Source organism: Littorina saxatilis, linkage group LG2 (genome assembly GCF_037325665.1).
Source record: "Littorina saxatilis isolate snail1 linkage group LG2, US_GU_Lsax_2.0, whole genome shotgun sequence".
Classification (NCBI taxonomy): Eukaryota; Metazoa; Mollusca; class Gastropoda; order Littorinimorpha; family Littorinidae; genus Littorina; species Littorina saxatilis.
Genome location: NC_090246.1, coordinates 68,480 through 92,214, shown reverse-complemented (window position 1 = coordinate 92,214; position 23,735 = coordinate 68,480). Strand labels below are relative to the sequence as shown.

General features: G+C 42.5%; 1 protein-coding gene across 1 annotated transcript in view; it reads right to left on the bottom strand.

The window, feature by feature from the left end:
• LOC138960459 (extracellular matrix organizing protein FRAS1-like) overlaps window positions 1–23,735 on the bottom strand; it is a 142,477-nt gene that overhangs the window by 88,482 nt on the left and 30,260 nt on the right. The window contains exons 9-17 of the mRNA XM_070332368.1: window positions 17,373–17,526; window positions 16,774–16,860; window positions 13,467–13,614; window positions 6,736–6,876; window positions 5,742–5,854; window positions 4,262–4,412; window positions 3,297–3,440; window positions 1,696–1,854; window positions 251–388 (exon numbers count right to left, since the gene is read on the bottom strand). Coding sequence (XP_070188469.1) covers window positions 251–388; window positions 1,696–1,854; window positions 3,297–3,440; window positions 4,262–4,412; window positions 5,742–5,854; window positions 6,736–6,876; window positions 13,467–13,614; window positions 16,774–16,860; window positions 17,373–17,526 — 1,235 coding nt within the window. The remainder of the gene's footprint in view (window positions 1–250; window positions 389–1,695; window positions 1,855–3,296; window positions 3,441–4,261; window positions 4,413–5,741; window positions 5,855–6,735; window positions 6,877–13,466; window positions 13,615–16,773; window positions 16,861–17,372; window positions 17,527–23,735) is intronic.

The window sequence follows — 23,735 nt, the reverse complement described above, 5'->3', positions numbered from 1 at the left end:
CGTCAGTCCCGTAATCTTGCGGTCATTGTGACGCATGCAAGACCCCCCCCCCCCCCCCCCCCCATTATTCGATTGTCCTGATGCTGGAAAATTCGGGCTGCTTTCTCCTAGAGGAAAACTAGCAGAAACAGAGTAGCACTTCCAAGGTGTGTGCATGGTCAGGTGTAATCGGCGTCTTGCACTGTCTCGATCTGTGTAAAATGTCACATTTTGTCAAAAAATACAAACAATGTACGTATAGTGAACTCACTCGTGCAGGCTCTGTCGTGGTCAGTAAAGGTGTTGGGTGGACAAGACTGGACGCAGTGTCCGGCTGACAGCAGGAACGGCTGGAAACATCGTGCACACTGTCCCGGACCTTCACACTCATCGCACTTCTCGTCACACCCTGTGGACATTTCATTTTATTTATATTTATATGATCCCATTGCTAGGAAGTTCGGGTCGCTTCACCCCAGTAGAAAGCTAGTAGCAACAAATCCGTTGGAAATAAGACATTGTTAGGAAAGTATCGCGCAAGTTTTCTCTCTCGCAAAAAACCCTGTTCTCTCTTATTTTTTACTTTACCTTTTTTGGATGATTTTTTGTGTGTGTTCCATTGGTTGACTGTCTGACATCTGCTCATTTACAGTGAAGTCCGGATGTAGTGATAGCCCTCGGGACCAAATTTTGTTATCACTACATCCGGACTATCATTACACCAGGACGTCCGGTTATAGTGATATTTTTGTAGGTTTTATCACTACATCAGAACGTCCGGTTATAGTGATATTTTTGTAGGTTTTATCACTACATCCGGACGTCCGGTTATAGTGATATTTTTGTAGGTTTTATCACTACATCCGGACGTCCGGTTACAGTGATATATTTGTAGGTTTTATTACTACATCCGGCCAATCGCTTGTAGTTGTAGTGATATCTTCAAAGCTTTTATTGCTACATGCGGCGGCACATTTGGTAAACTAGCCTCAAGGCAGTAACAAGGTGATTTTGGAACCACTATTGATTTTGTTTTGTGACGTTTCTTCTGTCTTTGTCAGGCTTGCAAATGTCCTGTGTTAACCTACCCCCGTCCTGGCAGTTCAACAGCCGGTGTGTGTGCGTGCGTGTGTGTGTGTGTGTGTGTGTGTGCGAGCGTGTGTGTGTGTGTTTTAGAGAGAGAGAGAGAGAGAGAGAGAGAGAGAGAGAGAGAGAGAGATAGAGAGAGAGAGAGAGAGAGAGAGAGAGAATAAGGGCCACTTAGAAATAAGGGTTAAATGAAAAATTGTCAGATCAATTTTCCGCTTCAGGGTAAGCACAGTGCGTGGCTGGCTTTTGCTCGACATTTTGGTAAAGGGAGATTACTCTCGAACATTATCACTACAGCCGGACTTTAGCTTCCCCGGGACTTGAAAATAGTATCACTACAAGCGGACTATCACTATATCCGGACTGAAAAGTATCACTACAACCGGACTAAGTTAACAAAGAACATGAACAACTGGGACCGGGACCCAGAAATCCTATTACTACAGCCGGACTATCACTATATGGGTCTATCACTACAGCCGGACGTCACTGTATTTCTTATTGTAAATGTGTTTTGTAGACACCTTAATAAACCACAGGCTTGTTGTTGTCTTCATACTTATACGTACATGTCAACTTTACGAACAGGTCAGCAGAAATAAAACATTGTTTTAACCGAAATCTCACCGTAGCATATCCCTTGACGCAGGTAGGAGCCAGAAGAGCAGGAGTTACCACAGTCAGCTCCCTGTGCAACTTGCTGCGCTGAGTCCACACACCGGGTACACGCCGACATCAGGCCGCCCCGAATTGCTGTGCATTGCTTGCACCCCTCGCCTTCACACGCTGCAAAAAAGACGATCATGAAATACAGTGGAACCCCCCTTTTAAGACGCCCCCCTCCCCCAATTTAAAACTCACTTCCTTTTAAGACCATATTTTCTGTGTAAATATGTGACCCTCCACCACGAAATGAGTCGCATGTCACCTCGTGCGGTTCTGCGCTAGGCTTAATATAAGTCCGGGGAGTGTCTGGTAACAGTGTGAGGGTCACCTTAGTCACAGGCCTATAACTCAAACAAATTTTCGCTCTTTTCTAAAACGGTTTTCACCACTGGATAGAGCATAAAAAACTCTTTATGAAAATGTAAAAATATGAAAATCATGCAAAGGTGACATGCGACTCATTTCGTGGTGGAGGATCACATATACCCATATTTTAAGACTACCTCTTTTTTCAAACCTGATTTTCTCAGGTGTTTAGGGTCTTACAGGGGGTTTCCAGGGGCACACACTACATCTATAATGTCAGAATCTAGAATGTTTCTACCTAACGAACAGGTGTAAAACCCGTTAGAGTAAAGTAGTGAAAGCAGATCATGGAATTTGATATTTTGAACTTGAAATGGATTTTCAGGAAACGCAAATTGTTTTTCTAGTTGTTGTTACAGTCACACCTGTCTGTAACGAACACGCAAGGTACCGACCAAAAGTGCTCGTTGGAGACAGGCTGGAAGCTGAATTGTATAGAAGAAAAACATGTCGGGGATCTTGTGAGAGGTGGTCGCAAGGGCAGGTTCGTCTGTACGTATGTTTCCATTGTTTACATTGACTGTCTAGTGCAAACAAACATTGCTGCTCTGTCATCAAAAACGCACGAAAAATGCACACTACTGTAGCTGTGCATTGTACTACTGTAGCTGTGCATTGTACTACTGTTGCTGTGCATTGTACTACTGTAGCTGTGCATTGTACTACTGTACTTGTGCATGGTACTACTGTAGCTGTGCATTGTACTGCTGATGCTGTGCATTGTACTACTGTACTTGTGCATTGTACTACTGTAGCTGTGCATTGTACTACTGTACTTGTGCATTGTACTACTGTACTTGTGCATTGTACTACTGTACTTGTGCATTGTACTACTGTACTTGTGCATTGTACTACTGTAGCTGTGCATTGTACTACTGTACTTGTGCATTGTACTACTGTAGCTGTACATTGTACTACTGTACTTGTGCATTGTACTATTGTATATGTGTATTGTACTACTGTACTTGTGCATTGTACTACTGTACTTGTGCATTGTACTACTGTACTTGTGCATTGTACTACTGTACTTGTGCATTGTACTACTGTACTTGTGCATTGTACTACTGTACCTGTGTATTGTACTACCGTACCTGTGCATTGTACTACCGTACCTGTGTATTGTACTACTGTACCTGTGCATTGTACTACTGTACCTGTGCATTGTACTACTGTACCTGTGCATTGTACCACTGTACCTGTGCAATGTCCAAGGTGTGAGAAGTACTGTCCCCCGGGACACATAGTCCGGCACTGCCCACCGGTCAGTGTGTTGCCGGGTCTACACGACGTACAGGACGACTCCAGTCCATCGTCACACGTCTCACAGCTCGGGTGGCACGCTGCGTACAATTGTATACTTGTAACAATACACGGACTAATGTAAATCAGTATTAAAAGCGCACAAAACGACAAAAAACTAGCAAACCTTGCAAGCCAAATACGCAAGAAAACTCGTGCAAACATTTATAACGATGCCATCGACTCGATGATAAAACAAATCAAAGGAAAGAAGGATGTCTGACCTTCAACAAAATTGTCAAATAAAACAATTGGCCAAACCGAAATCTGAAATTTCAACAGTTTATCAGATAGAGACTACAACTCCAGAATGGCACTCTTCATTCATCCGCCCTGATATGGCCCTTCGTGGTCGGCTGGGCGTTAAGCAAACAAACAAACAAACAAACTCTTCATTCATAAACGAGGCTGCAGCATCCGAGCAGACAACCAGGACAGCTAGGATGTACCATCATTAGTCAACTCTGATCGACAGAAGCCTTCACCTCCATCCAATATCCAAACTAAATGTGTGTTTAAAAAAAATAACAATAATCAACACGTATATAGCGCAAACCACAGAATAAATGTGTGCTCTCCGAGCTTTATGATATTAGACTACGAATAAAAATATATCATTTAATCACATAATAGCATCGTCTGTCAACATGATAGGGAAACATTTAAATAATAATAACAACAACACAACATCTATGTTAAATCATACAACGCACATAATACCAATTTAGCATTGTTTTTTTATGAATCTAATGGAGGCCATCACAGTTATCAGATAACTAAACTAATATTTTGTACTAATCCAAACAGGAGAAAAAATGATCTGCCTTGCAGAATCAAGCTGGACGCTCTCAACCAGGCTTACCTTCACAGTGGAAGTGTTCGTTGCCATAGTAACCCCTCGGGCAGTGCGGCAGGCACTCCCCTCTGTGAAGCAAGGCGTGGTGGTGACACGAGGCGCACTCCGGACCGTCAGACACACAGGTCTTACACGTTGGTTGGCACACTGGAAACGTATTTCAAACAATGAATGCATGAATCAGAAGTTACCACGTGAAGCAGAGCACTAAGGCCAAAGTAACCCGACCGACCCTATTTTTTTTCTTTCATTTCTAAAAACAAATCCAAAATAAACAACCTCTGACACAATTTGCGAACCATACCGAGACTAAAAATAAAAAAAATAAAAATGAAAAAAAGCCGACCTACCGACCCTATTAGTCCTCTTGCCAGCCTTATTGATCCCTCTTGTGAACCCGGAAGTGTTGAGTACACCAAGAGGTGTTTGCAGAAATGTACTGTATGGGTCCCCAACAGTCAGAAACTGCCGGATGCTAACTTGCATATGTTGAGCAATTTGCATAATTAGCCTAATTAGCATAAAATAATTAGAATAATTCTTGAAAAGTCAATATCTCAGCAGCCCCTTGGCCGATTTCGACAATCTTGGAGTGGTTTTGTGGTTAATTGATGATTCAGAATCCATTTTTGATATTTCCCAATTTGCATAATTAGCAGGATTAGCATAAATTAGCATAATTCTTGAAAAGTCAATATCTCAGCAGCCTCTTGGTCGATTTGGACAATCTTGGAGTGGTTTTGTGGTTAATTGATGATTCAGAATCCATTTTTGATATTTCCAAATTCAACATGATGGCAACCATTTCCGGTTTAAACAGGAAGTGGCTGTATTTCAGCTCCAAGTGGGCAATACATGAAATAACGTTAACTCGTTTATGAACTGCAGAATGATTATCAATTATTATATATCCCCATATATAATTATTTTCACAAATAACGAGAATCTGGGTGGATTGTTTCATCATCCCAACCTTGCTTGTGCACAAATTCTGGCGAGCAGAAAGAGAGGGTGACTGGCTGCTACAACAACACTGCCTTGAAGAGATGCTGCCCTATTTCTTTGCCGCTGGTCATCACCACTATGCGAGATGGATCACATGGCATCTGCGCGACATGCAGCACATTCCTGATACTGCCAAAGATGACCTCCTCGCCGGGAGCCATGTGTGCCGCCACTCAGATGGTGCAGCTGCTGTGAGTGCAGATATGATCGGGGAGCAGACATGCATCAAGCAAGGGAAGGGAGTAGGTGGCATGAAAGGCATCTCTACCAACCCTGAGCAGGTCGCCGTATGGATCCAATCCTTTGGCATTTGCTCACTTCTCTCCAAGTCAATGGATGAGATGTACGATGATGCAGAAGGACTAGATGAGACACAGAAACACAAAACACACAAAGAAGAGGGCAAACGACGGCGAGAGTTGGACGCTGATGACCGAGCCAATATTCTGAGAGTGTTGAACGGAAACTCCAACCCACTCACCACAGAGATGACCACCCTTATCATAAACGGCCAGATAGCAGATGAAAAGGTGAATGTGCAAGATGCACTGGAGATTGGCAGAGACATGAGCACGAAGTTCTCTTCATCAGTACCTAAGGGATTTCATGCACCCATTTCAAAGAAGGTGGTGACAATGAAGTTCATGCTGCGCCGAAAGGCGTGAAGGTCAATGGAAAGACCGTACGTGACATGCAGGCTGTATTCGCTCGCCTGCTCGTGGTGGGGAGCAAAAGACATATCGAGCTATCCACTCTCTTCAACTTTGAGCTTGGTCCAGTCCCTGCTTCCATCATTGATGAGTATGGTTTCCTCACAAAAGGCAACAAGTCTGTGTTTGTCCAGCGCCTTGGAGTCCTTGACCCTAATCCTCCAGCACCAAATGTCATACTTGTTGATGCCTCGCAGCTCATCTACCACGTGGTGTGGCCATCCTCAGGTACAGTTGCTGACCTCGCAGCCAGTATGGGACGCCGGCTTCATCAGCACATCACTGAAACTTACGTCATCTTTGACCAGTACAATCAAATATCTGCCAAAGACCACGAGAGACAGAGGAGAGCTGCAGAGACCTCTACAAAGTATCATCTCTCACTGACAACTCCTCTACCTAGCCGAGACAAATTCATGAAGAACAAAGCAAACAAGAAAATGCTGGGAGAGCTCCTGTGCACTCACAGCATTGGAGATCACATTGAGATGGTCAGCAGAGCAGACAGTATCGTCACTCATGATGAAGCTGATGTCTCTCTCATCTCGTACATGTTAGATGCAGCCAGACGAGGCGCTGCAACCATCCGTATTCTCTGTGATGACACTGATGTGTTTGTGCTCTTAGTCTTCTGGTAGGCTATATTCTGCCCTTTAAATTAGTGCGATTATTGTTGCTGCTAGCTTCCCACAAGGCGGAAGCGACTCGAATTTGCCAGCAATGGGATGATAAAGTCATGGTAAAGGAAAATGACACTAGCCTTACCCAGACACTGCCCGTTCCTGAGGAAGTAGCCAGACCCACAGTGGCTCACACACTGTCCGTCTTTGATGAGTGACGCAGGAGGACATGATGTACAGTGGTACTTGGTCCCGTCGATACACGCTTTGCACGTGCTGTGACACGCTGTCAAACAAACACACATATATTTATAGTTATGTCCGGTATAGCATGATCAGAGCCTTTTTTGTGAAGCAAAAGGAACTGAAGTTGTTTTTTTCTCCACTCCCAGCCTCTACAACCTCACTCCATCCTCCAGAAAATCTATAGATGTTTGACGAATATGGGTAAAAGAAAACCTTTAATTAGTTTTGATGAACTTTTGGAGTCTTAGTTTCTGTTAAGTTTTTTCTTCTTAACAACCAAAAGCATCTTCCTGTACATTGGCTCTTGCCTTCTTCCATTTCATTAAATCTATGCATTCTTCTACTCTCTCTCTCTCTCTCTCTCTCTCTCTCTCTCTCTCTCTCTCTCTCTCTCTCTCTCTCTCTCTCTCTCTCTCTCTCTCTCTCTCTCTCTCTCTCTCTCTCTCTCTCTCTCTCTCTCTCTCTCTCTCTCTTTTTTTTTCTTTTCTTGAATAGTTATATTTTTTTGCGAGTTCTACCCTCTCTCCCCCCCTCTCTCTCTCTCTCCAACTCCTCGAACTTCACATCAAGTGTAAACAAGTGCAGTGGAGAGCTCCTTGCTGTAACGACGAGCAGACGGTTACATTCTGACACTTAAAATAGTTGGCAAAAAGACAAACAGCAGAGCAGAGAGAACTTTATCTCATTCCGAGTGGGTGAGTTCCCAAATACATTTCGGATACTTGCTGAAAGATCTTTACTTGATTGGCGAAAGAAAAACAAACGAGCCGAAAAGAGGTGGTTAACAACTATTTTTTCCACACACTACAACATTGCTGTGTAAGCATTGCAGCCTATTTTCTCAAGGAGAGTGCAAATACTTTTTAACTTGTGAATTATGCGGAGGTCCCCTTCATCTCTGTTTCTTCAATGCGCATTGTTTGGCATAGAAATGAGGTCTATAAATTGACGACTTTTCTTCTGCGGTGTGCTTACTTTCTTTCTCCGCTGGACACAATGCTAGATGTGTTTATTGTCAAAGTCTTTAACACTAAGATTCTCTTTCGTCGGGTCTTCTATGAATTCAGTGTTCACAGACACAGACGGACACACACCACCATCACACATGTATTACATGCCAAGACAAGTATTGCAGGGAAGATGGTATTAGCCGTCCTGATTCACACACGTACTTATTTGTTGTTTTGCTCACACACACACACACACACACACACACACACACACACACACACACACACACACACACACACACACACACACACACACACCCACCCACACACATCCACACACACACACACAAAGACAAACACACACACATACACACACACCCACAAACACACACACAAACACACACACACACACACATCACATCACATCACATCATATGACATCACATACCCAGACATGTATTGTTGGCCACAGGATAGTAGCCATCCTGACACTGGTCCACACACCGTCCTGTCTGCAGCAGTCTCCCCGCATCTCGACACTGGGTGCAGTGATTGGAGTCACCAGGCACACACGAACGGCACGCTGGAGAGCATTGCACTGCACGTGAAAAACGTATGTTAGGCCTAAACAAAAAATTAGGTGTGGTTACGGTAACCCGACCTATCCTATTTTCAGGGGCCGACCCTATAACTTTTTATTACATTTGTCAAAAAAACAAAACAAAACCAAGAAAACGAGTGCAGAAAACGCAATGAAAGCGAAAGCGCTCGAGTCGCACACTTATTTCCCTGTCAAGTAGGTTTAATTTGTACACATTAGAAAAAAAAGTAAAAAAAAAAAAAAGTGATTGCCTACCTTCCTACCCTATTTTTTTGGGCTATGTTACCGTAACCACACCTAATTTTTTTTTTGCCTTACAATAAAGTGTTAGAGTCGGTTGACTGATATTCTAGAAAATGTACCGACAGATTTGAAAGTGTCATGCAACATTTCAGGCTAATCGGCCAAGAAACGCTGGATCCGTAAGTGACCAAAAGTGTGACATACAGACAGACAGACAGACATACAGACAGAGAGAGACGCCTTTTAAAATATGGATTAAGACTGTCTAGCCTGCAACTTTTTTCATGCCCCCCTCCCCCCAAGCTTCAACAACAGGCAACATTACATATCAAAGGGTTCTTCAATTACTTGACTTTAAAATTACAGTTGTGTTAGAATCCATATAAGACCTTCATTTAGTCATTTCGAAAACGCATAACATTGTTTTACCAGCAAAATAGATGGTTTCAGCAGCAAATAGGAAGGAGTGAGCAGCGAATGTGAAGCAGCAAATTGGATGAATTCAACAGCAGAATAGATGAATTGAACAGCCAAGCAGATTTATTTAACAGTAAAAAAGATGAAAAATCCTGCAAAATGAGAACAGCAAAAAGGATGAACAAGTCGCGTAAGGCGAAAATACAACATTTAGTCAAGTAGCTGTCGAACTCACAGAATGAAACTGAACGCAATGCCATTTTTCAGCAAGACCGTATACTCGTAGCATCGTCAGTCGACCGCTCATGTCAAAGGCAGTGAAATTGACAAGAAGAGCGGGGTAGTAGTTGCGCTAAGAAGGATAGCATGCTTTTCTGTACCTCTCTTTGTTTTAACTTTCTGAGCGTGTTTTTAATCCAAACATATATCTATATGTTTTTGGAATCAGGAACCGACAAGGAATAAGATGAAAGTGTTTTTAAATTGATTTCGACAATTTAATTTTGATAATAATTTTTATATAATTAATTTTCAGAGCTTGTTTTTAATCCAAATATAACATATTTATATGTTTTTGGAATCAGAAAATAATGGAAAATAAGATGAACGTAAATTTGGATCGTTTTATAAATTTTTATTTTTTTTTACAATTTTCCGATTTTTAATGACCAAAGTCATTAATTAATTTTTAAGCCACCAAGCTGAAATGCAATACCGAAGTCCGGGCTTTGTCGAAGATTACTTGACCAAAATTTCAACCAATTTGGTTGAAAAATGAGGGCGTGACAGTGCCGCCTCAACTTTCACGAAAAGCCGGATATGACGTCATCAAAGACATTTATCAAAAAAATGAAAAAAACCGTTCGGGGATATCAATCCCAGGAACTCTCATGTAAAATTTCATAAAGATCGGTCCAGTAGTTTGGTCTGAATCGCTCTACACACACAGACAGACAGACAGACAGACAGACAGACAGACAGACAGACAGACACACACACATACACCACGACCCTCGTCTCGATTCCCCCCTCTACGTTAAAATATTTAGTCAAAACTTGACTAAATATAAACAAGTCGCGTAAGGCGAAAATACAACATTTAGTCAAGTAGCTGTCGAACTCACAGAATGAAACTGAACGCAATGCCATTTTTCAGCAAGACCGTATCGTCAGTCGACCGCTCATGGCAAAGGCAGTGAAATTGACAAGAAGAGCGGGGTAGTAGTTGCGCTAAGAAGGATAGCACGCTTTTCTGTACCTCTCTTTGTTTTAACTTTCTGAGCGTGTTTTTAATCCAAACATATCATATCTATATGTTTTTGGAATCAGGAACCGACAAGGAATAAGATGAAAGTGTTTTTAAATTGATTTCGACAATTTAATTTTGATAATAAATTTTATATATTTAATTTTCAGAGCTTGTTTTTAATTCCAAATATAACATATTTATATGTTTTTGGAATCAGAAAATGATGGAGAATAAGATGAACGTAAATTTGGATCGTTTTATAAATTTTTTTTTTTTTACAATTTTCCGATTTTTAATGACCAAAGTCATCAATTAAATTTTAAGCCACCAAGCTGAAATGCAATACCGAAGTCCGGGCTTCGTCGAATATTACTTGACCAAAATTTCAACCAATTTGGTTGAAAAATGAGGGCGTGACAGTGCCGCCTCAACTTTCACGAAAAGCCGGATATGACGTCATCAAAGACATTTATCAAAAAAAGGAAAAAAACGTTCGGGGATATCAATCCCAGGAACTCTCATGTAAAATTTCATAAAGATCGGTCCAGTAGTTTAGTCTGAATCGCTCAACACACACACACAGACAGACAGACAGACACACACAAACACACACATACACCACGACCCTCGTCTCGATTCCTCCCTCTACGTTAAAATATTTAGTCAAAACTTGACTAAATATAAAAACAGCAAAATGGACACAAATCAGCAAAATAGTAATAAAAATTGAAGAAAAAGTTCATACAGAAAATGGACAAAAACATGAAATCGCATTCACTCCATTTGAAAAAATCAACACATACACACACACACACACACACACACACACACACACACACACACACACACACACACACACACACACACACACCACCTTGCACCACCACCAAACAAAGGAATGTGAGAGAATGCCCATGCAGAGCGCTAGCAGCAAGTACACCAGACCTACTGACGAATGAGAGCTGGTTTTGCCCACAGAACTTATATTGTAATGTAAGTTCTGTGGTTTTGCCAGCCTAGGTCGTCCCCTCTTTCACTTCTCTCCCAGGGGCGGTCCTTGCCTGTGCTGGTCCGTTGTTTCTGCCATTCCCTGGCCATTCCCCTACACCTTTTTGCTGGTGGCAATTCTTCATTTTCACTGGATGATGCCTCTTGGGAGATGAGGTGGATGGTCTCAAACTCAGTGTCATCCATACTTGACAAACTGTGTTGAAACTGTGTTGCACTTACATGCAGTTGCCCCACAGTAGTTCAGATGTAGTCACAAGAAGTTATCAGTCTCAGTAATAAAGCGTGCCGTAATAAAGTACATGTCAACCCACAATTGCTAAAAGGCGAACAAAGCTCAGGTGAATAAGACCCAGATACAACTGTCACGAAGTGGTTTGCATGTGAATTTATTATGCGTGTTCTGCCCTTTTGCACTGTCTCTACCCTTTCACACCAAACACTTCAAAAACAGAACTTGGGAGGATGCAGGCTCATTATTTCCTCAACCAAAACAACATACTTCTTCACTTTAAATACATCAATACGAACAACTTTTCAACACACAGTTCGCACAATCTTCCAGCTTTCACTCAAGGCATGTAAATACATATTATAACAATACTTTCTCAAATATAGATTAACGCACACAAGAAGGTACCAACAGACACTCACGAGTTCGTATCACGGCTCACTGCATGTCGCCAGTTCACTTACTTGTCTCGCTGAATCCTCGTAGAATAATGAATTCAGATGCCAACACACAGAGATGCTAACACACACCTTTCGCTGAAGATGCCGACACACACCTTTCACTGAAGATGCCAACACACACCTTTCACTGAAGATGCCAACACACCTCTCACTGAAGATGCCAACACACACCTTCCAGGTTTCTCCCTGAGAAACCCTTCCGCCCGTAGCGGAAACAACCGTCGTCAGCTACGACCGGTATCGATGAAGACTCCACTCGTCTAGTCATCTGCGCCGAGGTGGTCCCTTGCTTCCACCGTCGTCTAGCGCTTCTCTCGTGTAAGGTCCCTCCCTTATACGCCATGGAAAACCCTCATGGAAACTCCTAAAGAATTTAACCAAGTCTTAATACAACATTCTCTAAAACCATCTCTTCTTCCAAACGTTCATGTACCACTCATACATTCTCGTTCATTCCACGTTCACATTCCGTACAGATTCAATATCCAAACTAACACTTAATCAATGAATAACACTCCCCATACAAAGCATGACCGTCTTAAACATAACATAAATGCGTAGCAATTATGTTCAAGAAATTCCCCATGAAAAACCGTGAAACAATTACATCATGAATTCTCTCAACGCTTCACACTAAGATTGGGTGCACTTTATACACACTAACCTTTACGCTCCAGCTTTGTATTCCAACGTCAATAATATACAACATAGTAAATCATTTACCTTAAGAGACCCGTCTCTTGAAAGAGTACTTGTTCCCAGAACAAGTCTGACACACGCTGAACAACCTTCCCGGTTGGAAATCTCACACGCTGTGACGTTATTTACCTCAGACCAGCTACATGTCTCAAACACAACTCACATCAAGCTAAGCCAGTTTTACGTGCAACACCCGAAACACGTGAATAACGCCAGTCCGGTCAGCTACCCTCGCCTGTACAACATTTAGGGAGGTTAAAAACACGACGTGGTTTCACCTCACAAATATGCTACTCACATCTTTGTGACAACAACTCTGATTACAGTTCATATGTAGTCACGTTTGTTGAATTCATGTAATCTGCTGCTGTGATCATCTATTCTGCTGCTGTGACCATCAATTCTGCTGTCAGTTGTATTTTCTTGCTGGTAAAGTATCTAATTTGCAGTTTAAATATCATCTCAGCTGTTCAAACAGCAAATCTGCTGGTTAACCATCTTTTTTGCTGCTAAAATATCCAATTTGCTGCTAAGTATATTTTTTGCTGCCAAAAATATTTAGCGCAGCTAATTTGCTGTTGAAACCCATCTTTTTTGCTGCTGGTCCATCTAATTTGCTGGTCCATTAAATCCCTGCCTTTTGAAAAACGAGTCCCAATTCTTCAGGCCTTCCACCACTCTAACCACCCCCCCCCCCCCCCCAATACCCTTCTTACCGCAACCCCAACCCCTCTTTGCCCACCTGTGTCTAATACGGATTTGTTGCTTACCTGGTTCGCAGTGGCCGCAGCACTGGCCCTGCCGTGTGACGCGGGACTGACCATCAGGACAGAGTGGACAGGCCTTGTGGTAACACCTGACTTGACCCTCGATACAGGTACACACTGTGCAAGCGTCTGCATCCCACGTCGACCCCTCCTGTTCGTCACAATGGTCAGTGTTTGTTAGAGTTGGTTTCAACAAGATAGTATTGCAAGAACATGGGGTTTGTATAAATGATGCGTGTGTTGGTGTATATGGCTGGATTGAAATGTTTCTTAACCGCAATGTCATCACAAATTCCCAACCTTGGGCAATTAAAGATTCTGTCTGTATTTTGTATTATGTTGCCTATATATTACATCAGGGACAATGGAGACCACACGACAAGCTAAGCTAATACTAATTGTGGCTACATATTTACATCTAAATAGGAATTATTTTTCATGTGTTGTCAAAGATAAAAAAGTACTAATACCCTTGTTAGAAATGTCAAAGGAAATAAAGAATGTGACAAAAGAATCAAAGGATGTACACGAGAACGGGAAGGTGATTGTTAAAGTTGCTGTGTAAAGGCGGTCCACTCCTAGTTCATCTTGTTCTATCAATACCTATTTCGTTACGGCTAAAAGTCTATAAGTGCCAGTAAGAACATTAGGACAGATACTCAGTCTGTTCAATTTTATTTTGTTTCCCTTCTCTCTACTGTTTCGTTCAGTAAAGGATACAGGAACAAATCCCAAAATCCCATTCATCCAACTGCCACATTTGCACTTAAAAAACGTTTCCTTTTACATTTAATGACAAACAAAAGTAAAAAAAAAAAAATAAGCCTACAAAACCGCTCCAGTCCAACCATATTCCGCGTACACAATCTTTACTTCCATCCCCATTTTGAAACATTGCAACAACAGACTTCTAGATATATAACATTGACACGATCATATGTGTTCTCTGTTTGCATGTTTGTCCAGTGTCTTGTCCCCACATAAAGCATATTAACTCAACCTGTCCCAAGATAGGCCAATTGGTTGTAAGAGGACGTTAACACTAATTATCCTCAAACAAAAGTCCGACACTGCGTGTTGTGGTGGAGGGACGAGGGGTGAGGACAGGGGCAGTTCACTTTCTTTCCAAGCAAACACAAGCCGTCTTCACAATTGTAGCATGAACATGAAGACGGACGTAAATAGTGCCATTGCTTAATTAGACAAACAGCCGTGTTGGTCAGTAGTTAATGGCCTTATCTCTTGTGCATCTCTTCAGTATCTAAACTTGTTTGTCCATGGCAAGTACGTTCCCTCCTCTCTACTTATAGCAACAAACAAACTGTTCTTTTATGTACTCCGTTGTTATCAATCATTCAATCACAAACGTCTCGATTTTTTCTCTACATAGCTGCAAGACATTTTTTATTTTACGATTTCAAGCCACGCTGGCCGTATTACATCATCAGTAGGTATCGGCTTCGGTGACATATACCCGACCAGAGGTCGGCATGTCTTGCATGTGGGGGGTTTCTTCACGGTCCGGCACACACGATCACGGTCAGCAGCGCCGACCCTCCCGCCTCAGCGCGGGGGATGACTGACCAGGCGTCCGACTAAAACGATTCCGACCGCGTCTGACGAAAACGACCCAACCCCATCCGACTTACGTCAGCTGCGAATTGATCACCATAGATGTATCGTTTGTTGAATAACTAATGCAATCTTCAGGGCCTAGAAAACTTGAAAAAAATAAAACGGGTAGAAAAAGTGTCACTATATTTTGTGTGTTTTTTGGTTTGTCTGTTTTTTCAAAAGTCATTTCAAGCAATAAACAAAACTCGTCTTGTCGTTTGTTCTTAACATTCTTATAGCAAGATCACATGACTTACATTTTTGACTTCAATGACTAAAGACATTAAGATGCCAAAGGATAAAGCAAAATAGCAAACGGACGACATTCGTCGATTTGATATCTCATCCGATTGGGAATGTAAGGTGTACGGGACATGTTCTTGTTGTGTGAGCCTGTACAATATTTCGATACAACAGTTTTGTATACTACAGGTAACCTACCTCAGTGAGTAAAAATATAATGTGTCTAATGCTATGTCTATGTTGCCGTTGGTACGATCATCATAGGGACATTCCCGGATAAGTCACAGCACCTTCGTTGTTGTTGAGTGTCTTGTGTGTCCGCTTGTAAGACCGATAAGTCGTGGTTCTTGTAAATCTTTTGTTTAGCCCTGAATTTCAAGTTCCAAAAATGTAACCTTTCTTGTTTTTGTTATGTCTACTGCGGTTACTTCTGAGCGACAGAGGTCGGACGCGTGTTAGTCGGACCACTGACCAGTGGCACTCTGAGGGCTGGATGTCACCTTGACTTGCGAACCGAGTTATTCATTCACCCGTTCAGCTACCCGCCGGCATAGTTTTCGCTAAAGTTCTGCCTGACGGGGCAGCAATGTTCTGATGGGACTAATTTCACACAGGAAAGGGTGATTCCCATACACAAAAGGAAACATGTACATGGTAGATCTTGTAGAGGCCAAAGACATCTGGGAACGTACGTGTTGTCTCAAAAGGGAAAGTGCCATGACAACGAAGCCGCAAATTTACAGACTTTGTGCAAAGACAATCAGAAACAATAAGACCTTTAAGAGAGACAGTCTTAACCGTGCTTTTTTTCTTCTTCTTTTTCTTCTTCGCCATCTGACCAATTCAAGCTATTACATGGGATTAGATCATCCTCCATTTGTACACATACATAATCTCAACAGCCTGTATACTTTCTGTATAGAATGGAAACCAATCTTTAAAATTAATTCATAAAACAATTTCATTCTTCACAGAAAGTAGTCAGGGTGACGTGTTTTGCTAAACGTCCAAGTAGAGGTTTGGTCTTATGCCTTGTAAAAGCCTGGGCAGAGAAAATATAGATCGCATCACTGACAATATCATTTTGTGTTTGTCTTTATATAGTTTTCTATAAAAGAAAACCTTTTAAAAAAACGCCTGATAAAAAAACAACAACATTTTTTGAACTTTTATAGGAGAAGACGGCATCATTCGTCTCGCTGTCCGGGCTGACAATATAACTAGTGTGATCGACAAGAAGAAGAAGAAGAAGAAGAAGAAGAAGATCGCATCACTGCTTTCACGGGAAGGCTTGTTTTTTTTAAATGGGGATCCCACACTAATTGATTACACTCAGCCTGTTCTAACCTGATTTAATGTTAACACGTACTGTAACTGAACCACACTCGAGTTGGACACAAACCATGCATAATTTGTTACAATTTAAGCACATTCGATTGCTGACAAACCCTACCTGGAATGTTTGATCCTCATGGCGACAAACAGAGGGTGTGATGCATTCTGGGCAACACTTGCCGATGGGTTGAACCAGAACCTCCTCCTGCACAATAAAACAGGGCCTGATTAGTGAAGAAGAAAAACATTTCTAAAAGAAACTTGAAAACTAGAGTCAGGCTCCACGCATAGAAATAGTAGTTTTAGTGACAATTTTTACTGATATCCTAAAAAGTTGTATGTCGAAATATTTTACGCCACATGGTAAATATACACATTCTGGGAAAATAAAATCACGTACAGCAGTCTGGAAGTCACGAGAAAGGGAACCTCAAAGATGCGTGTTCTGTAGGTGCAAAATGTACATACCTGTGCGTACTGCAGGTGCGATCATGTACATACTTGTGCGCATTGTAGGCCTACATACTGCAGGTGCGATCATTTACATACCTGTGCGCATTGTACACACTGCAGGTGCGATCATGTACATACCTGTGCGCATTGTACATACTGCAGGTGCGATCATGTGCATACCTGTGCGCATTGTACATACTGCAGGTGCGATCATGTACATACCTGTGCGCATTGTACATACTGCAGGTGCGATCATGTACATACCTGTGCGCATTGCACTGAAGGACAGACTAGTGTCCGACACTGCACGTCGCCATGGTGACACATGCAGTATTCACAGTCACTGATGTTCCAGATGTCTCTGTGGAAACGCCTGATGGATTCCATTTCACAGGCACCTAGAGGGAACACAGCACAACTGCACGTGAGACACGTATGAAGAAAAGCATGTCACATAATGTTTTACATGAAACTGAGTACCAAAACAATAGTTATAGCCACTGTTATAAAAAAAACTCAACATTAACAACAATAGTATGCTTTGGACATACAAAATACAACATTAACAACAATAGCTTGTATGCTTTGTACACATGTCCACATGAACACAATAGAGACTTGGTACATTTGTTTTTCGAATTAATACTATAAGATCTAACGAACACGTAAATAAATATAATTGAACAAGACTAACAAAAGCACACAAATCATTGACAATAAAAATAAAAATGTATATAATTATACAAGAGACATTTCAACAAAATCACGTGTACACAATTGTGGAAGGAGGCTTAAAAAAGTGTTCACGAATTTGTTTCAGTCCATAGTATTCGTTCGCTACTTTCTTGGCTTTTAAAACCCTTATATTGTTTTTGTCCGAAATCGATTTTTAAAATACAAATTAAATGCATATCAATAATATCACTTGTAATTTGTATGACCTTAACAACTGTTTATTCTATTCCTCCGTATTTCTCTTTCGTTCGCCGTCTTCGTTGATAACAATGCCACTGTAAGCCGCCTATGAAAGTGTTGGGGTTCAGAAAAAGGACACAAATAAAACAATCAAGTTACCTTCCTTTTGCAAACACTGCGGGCAGCACTGGTCAGGTTTGGACACTGCCATTTCATCCTGATAAAAAGACATAATTAGTAAATGTGTGTGTGTGTGTGTGTGTGTGTGTGTGTGTGTGTGTGTGAGTGTGTGAGTGTGTGTGTGTGTGTTTCTGTGTGTGTGTGTGAGTGTGTGAGTGTGTGTGTGTGTGAGTGTGTGAGTGTGTGTGTGTGTGTGTGTGTGAGTGTGTGAGTGTGTGTGTGTGTGGGGGGGGTTCTCGTGTGCTCGTGCTTGCGTGCGTGCGTGCGCGTCAAAGTTTGTTTAGTTGTTCGCGAGCGTGTGCGTCAGTTGGTGTGCGTTTTTAGGTGTTAAAGTATGCAGGTGTATGCATCATTTATTTACTCGGTTCATTTCTTTAAGAAAGCACATGCATCATACACACAGCATCAAACACGCGTCAAATCGACAGCTTGTTGCAAGCGCACATAATCGATATAATTTAATCACTATCTGTGTTGTTTTGAACACGCACCTTGCTCTTGTGTGTGGCCGGAAAGCAATGTGTGCATCACTCTGCTATCGTATGGCACATCAGTGCTGACAGCCTTGCATAACTTGGCTCCTTACCGTGGCTCAATCTGTCTTTTTTTCCGGCCCCTTCTTTTTTTCAAGAGGGGCCGGGGGGGGGGGGGTGTTGTGTCAAGACTGGCTGCGGGCCAGTACACGAACTTCCAGGCACGTGGTTTGGAGTTAAAAAAAGGATTTGGTCGCACCGGAAGAACTTTCAGGGGCTATTTAAACCCATTTGGTTTTAAACACGATTTTATTCCGAAGATACAGGGTGGCATGTATAGTACGATATTGTGTTTTCTGACACAGTTGCACACGGAGAATCGCATAGACGCACGCATCGCGCACGCACACACGCATCGTACACACACACACACACACACACACACACACACACACACACACACACACGGCACACACGCACGCGCGCGCACGCACACACACACACACACACACACACACACACGGCACACACTGACACACATACACACTCATACACACATGGCACACGCACGCACATACACACGCACACCCACCCACACACACCCACACACACACTCACACACACACACATACACACACGGCACACACACTCATACATACTCATACACACACGGCACACGCACGCACATACACACACACACACACACACACACACACACACACACACACACACACACACACACACACACACACACACACACACAAGCTTGAAACCAATCGAGAACACCAAAACGCCCAGATACATATATAATTCACCACAGCTTCTCTACGGCACTTCGCAGCCGAAACTCTAGCATCATTTTTATCCGGAAAGCGCAGAAATGCACACACATAGTTGCAGACACTTTCCCGCTGCTACCCCACGGCACCATTGGCCCAACCACCTCGCGAGGCGCTGACGAGGGCTGGTGGGGGTAAACAATCTCGACAGGTGAGGGTACAATAACCCGCTGGAGGTTATCTTATGAAAATGTTATGAGGCAGAATACCTCCTGACTTAGGTTCCTTGATGAGCAGACTGATTCAATGAAAGTGATGACATGCGGTTTAACCTTAACTGTTTATTGGACTAAACGGATGATGTGGGTCGTGTACTACCCGTACTTTCTTCTATAGACTAACGGTGTCATATAAACTATCATCCTGTAAACAATTAGTTAAAACTCCGCCAGAAATTGTTCATGGGTCAGAGACAACCCATTCAATTCCTACGGTTTCATTGTTTATGTATTTGTTTACCTGCATAGCCGTTCATGGCACTGTCATTTAGCAGGTCCTACGCAAAAACTCCTTATAGTTTCAGTGTTCCCTTATTGCAATTAACATTTATGTTCATCGAGATGCACATATTGCACTCTGAAAAGCTTGGTGCTTCATATCTGGAAAATAACTTTCAGCTAGTTTTTTTTCGAGGACCAACATAAAGGAAAAGGTACTTTTTTAAGATCTGTGTGTGAAAAAAACGTTTTAAATCGTAAAATCTTTGATTAAAGTCCAGATTGAATACATTAATTTTACACGAAATAATTAGGAATTGTAAGGCATCGGAGTTTATATCATTTCTCATTCGAAACAATTTCCATTCACGGACGCTATCAACTCGTATTAGCTAAGGCTTCCTAAAAGTATGTTGTGACCCGGCCTGAAGTACATATTACCAACACAACCGAAACCAAAGCAGTTTGCATCTGTTCTGGCTGAAAGGCGTTAGAATGATCCTTATCTGTGTTCTACTCTGTCGTTTTACCGGGAAAGACCATATATCATTTCCATCTGAGACACGTACCGTTTCAGTCTTACTTGGCAGCAGGCAATTGTTACCTCGTGTCTCTTAGACTAGAATTGTTTCACCAACTTATGTCAGATCCGCGTGAGTGTGGCTTTTGGTACTGATGGTAATTTGCTGAGACAACACAAGTACGTTGTGTGTCACCGTGCCACAGCTAAGGATGCAGCAATACAAGTCTTGGAAACATGCCTTCTTTGTTATTTTCTTGGCAATAAAAATCAGATCATAACGACTTGTGCAGCGCAAGAAAGTGAGAATGTAAGACAAAGGCAGCCATGCTATTTGGGAAACAGAGACTTGATTGACAGACTTTGCATGATTCATGTATACACATATCTGCACAGTATAAGATACGTAAGTCAATATACAAACAAAACACACCAAAGACGCCCAAACAAAGCAGCGCAAAGCTCTTGCGGTTCTAGGACAATCCCCCCCCCCCCCCCAGACAATCCCCCCGTGGACATTTCCCCCCTGGGACTTCTCCCCCCTAGGACTTATCCCCCCTGGTCAATTCCCCCCCCCCCCCCCGGACTTATCCCCCCGGATATATTCCCCCCCCCCCCCCGGACAATACCCCCCCTGGGTATTCATTTCATACTAGTTTCTTCATGCATCATCGTTGTTATCACACTTGAAGAGCAAGGCGCACGTGAGCTAACATTTTTTGTTTCAGTGGCTGTGGAAAGTTGTATTCCCCTGCGTGAAAAGTGTGCTCCTGTTATGCTTTTTGTAGTGTTTTTTTGCTTCGTTCGCCTCTTCCATATTGTCAAAGACGCAAATCACGTCTTCTTGAGGAACAAAAGCCAGGGCAGCAATCTTGCGTACTGCCAGAGAACTTCACTGCCCTCAACTTCACAATATCACCTCTTCCTCGGTTTCCAGAATGGTTGTGGTCATTGATTTTCTTCTTCAGCTGTGTTTCTTTTACGTGAATCTTCGCCTTACATCCACGATCTCGCCTCTTTTCACACTCCCAACATTCTACACCTTTTGTTAAGTCTTTTTGTTTTACGTAGACATGATTTTCAAACAAAATGCAGCGAGCACCTCTTGTTGTCAAACTAAACTCCATTGTGTACTATCCTGAAGCAAGGTCAAAGTAAAATAATCCCTTTTATATAACACCTCTGAGCTTTAAAATACTGATGAATGCTCACTGATGATTTCTATGATCTGCAGCAAGGGAAGAAAGTTAACGATAATAATCACTTGTTAAATTGATTTTTTTTGGGGGGGGAAGGGGAGACGGGGGGGGGGGTATTGGTGTGTGTGTGTGTGGGGTTGTCCTAGGGGGGTATTATCTAGGGGGGAAACTGACCCGGGGGGAGTTATCCTGGGGGGGGGGGTTGTCCTAGGGGGGAGTTGTCCAGGGGGGGATTGTCTGGGGGGAAAAGTCCAGAGGGGTATGTCCGGGGGGGAATTGTCCTGATACGAGCTCTTGCACGTCTCTCCTTACACGCTTCATTTCACCCAACCCCTCTAACAAACCCCATACATTGACAATTTATCAATCGGGTGCAACTTCGAAACGCATGCACAATGTTAGCAACTGAGCATGGCAGAACTGTTGTATTTTTTATCTTATTCAAAACACGGGGCCAGGTTCAGATAACAAGATGCAAGGCTCCATCCACCATGTCTTCCTCCCACTCCCACTTGCACCCCCTCCACACACACACACACACACACACACTTATACACATACACACACACACACACACACACACACACACACACACACACGTACACACACACACACACACTTGCCATTTATCCACAGATACAGATGCCCCCCCCCCCCCCCCACCCAGCACTCCCGTACCTCCCAACCTACTCAACCTCCCCCTCCGTCTCCGCACCCCCCAAACCCTTAACCCCCAAAAGACCTACCTGCTGACATGGGGGTGCACGCTGACACAGGTGAGTCTTGCAGTGCACGGCGCCAGAGTGACAGAGGCAGGTAGTACAGGTATCCGTCTTCCACACCTCCCCGTCCTGTGCAAAACACATTGCATGATTTAGCGCACAGAAGTAATAATTTATGGATGCTGCGGTGCTATCTCAGTGAAACCATAATTATGTGAATTCTTGAAACGAAAAACAGAAATATGAGGCCAAACACGTGTGTGCGCAAGGATTTTCTGAATTTAGATCGTCGATGAAAAAATATGAAAAATGAAATGAAGAGCATGAAAAGTTAAAAGTTCAAATCGAAAAAAAAAACGGAATCTTTTTTGCGAAGACAAGCACGGTAAGAATACCAAGATGCAAACTGTTTATAACGTCAAGGAGAAAATCCGGTCGTGCAGCGTTTTTATCTTACGAAGCCTGCTAATCACACAAATGCATCCAAGTAAATGTCGTTTACAAATACCCTAATCATACGCTTATCTTTGCAAAGTTGTTTGTAAATGTATTACGTCTCTCTTGTAAAATTCTGCAATGTCTAATTTTGCTTTGGTTTGCGAGTTTTGAATATCTGCATGGCAAGGATACTTGTATATATACAGCTGAAAGAGGAAAGAATGACGATTAACTCGGACCTTTTTCAATCACTGACTGGATCAAGTGTTTGTGAAAGTATTGCAGAGCTGTTCTATGTGACAATTAGGTTCAAATAGTTTGAAAAATAATCTAAAACGGACTCATCTTTACGCACGCACGCACGCACGCACGCACGCACGCACGCTCCGAACACACACACACACACAAACACAAACACACACACACTCACACACACACACACACACACACACACACACACACACACACACACACACACACACACACACACACACACACACACACACACAATGGATTTTGAGATCGCTGTTTTGTCTGTAACCAATGGAACCTGCTGTCAGTGTTCAAAAGGAGAAGAGGTTCCCGAGTTCCGAGTTTAGTTTCCTAAGCTTAGTTGTGTTTTGAAGTTTAAGTCATTCAGGGTAAAAGGACTGGCTGACATGGAAAATACACAATTCTTGTGAGATGTACAGAGTTAAAGGCGCAGTTCTTCCCATGAAAACAGTTCTGTTCTCCGATCCGGCCAGGCTTTTAACATGAGATAAGACCATTCGTCCTCCTAGACACGTACGTTCCTAATTTCAACAGACTGACTCTTTTTAGTGCAACGTTGTCCTTTCGTGATGAATTAATTTCTCGAATAAAAAACAACAAAATCAAAAACACCATGGTTTAAAAAAAAATC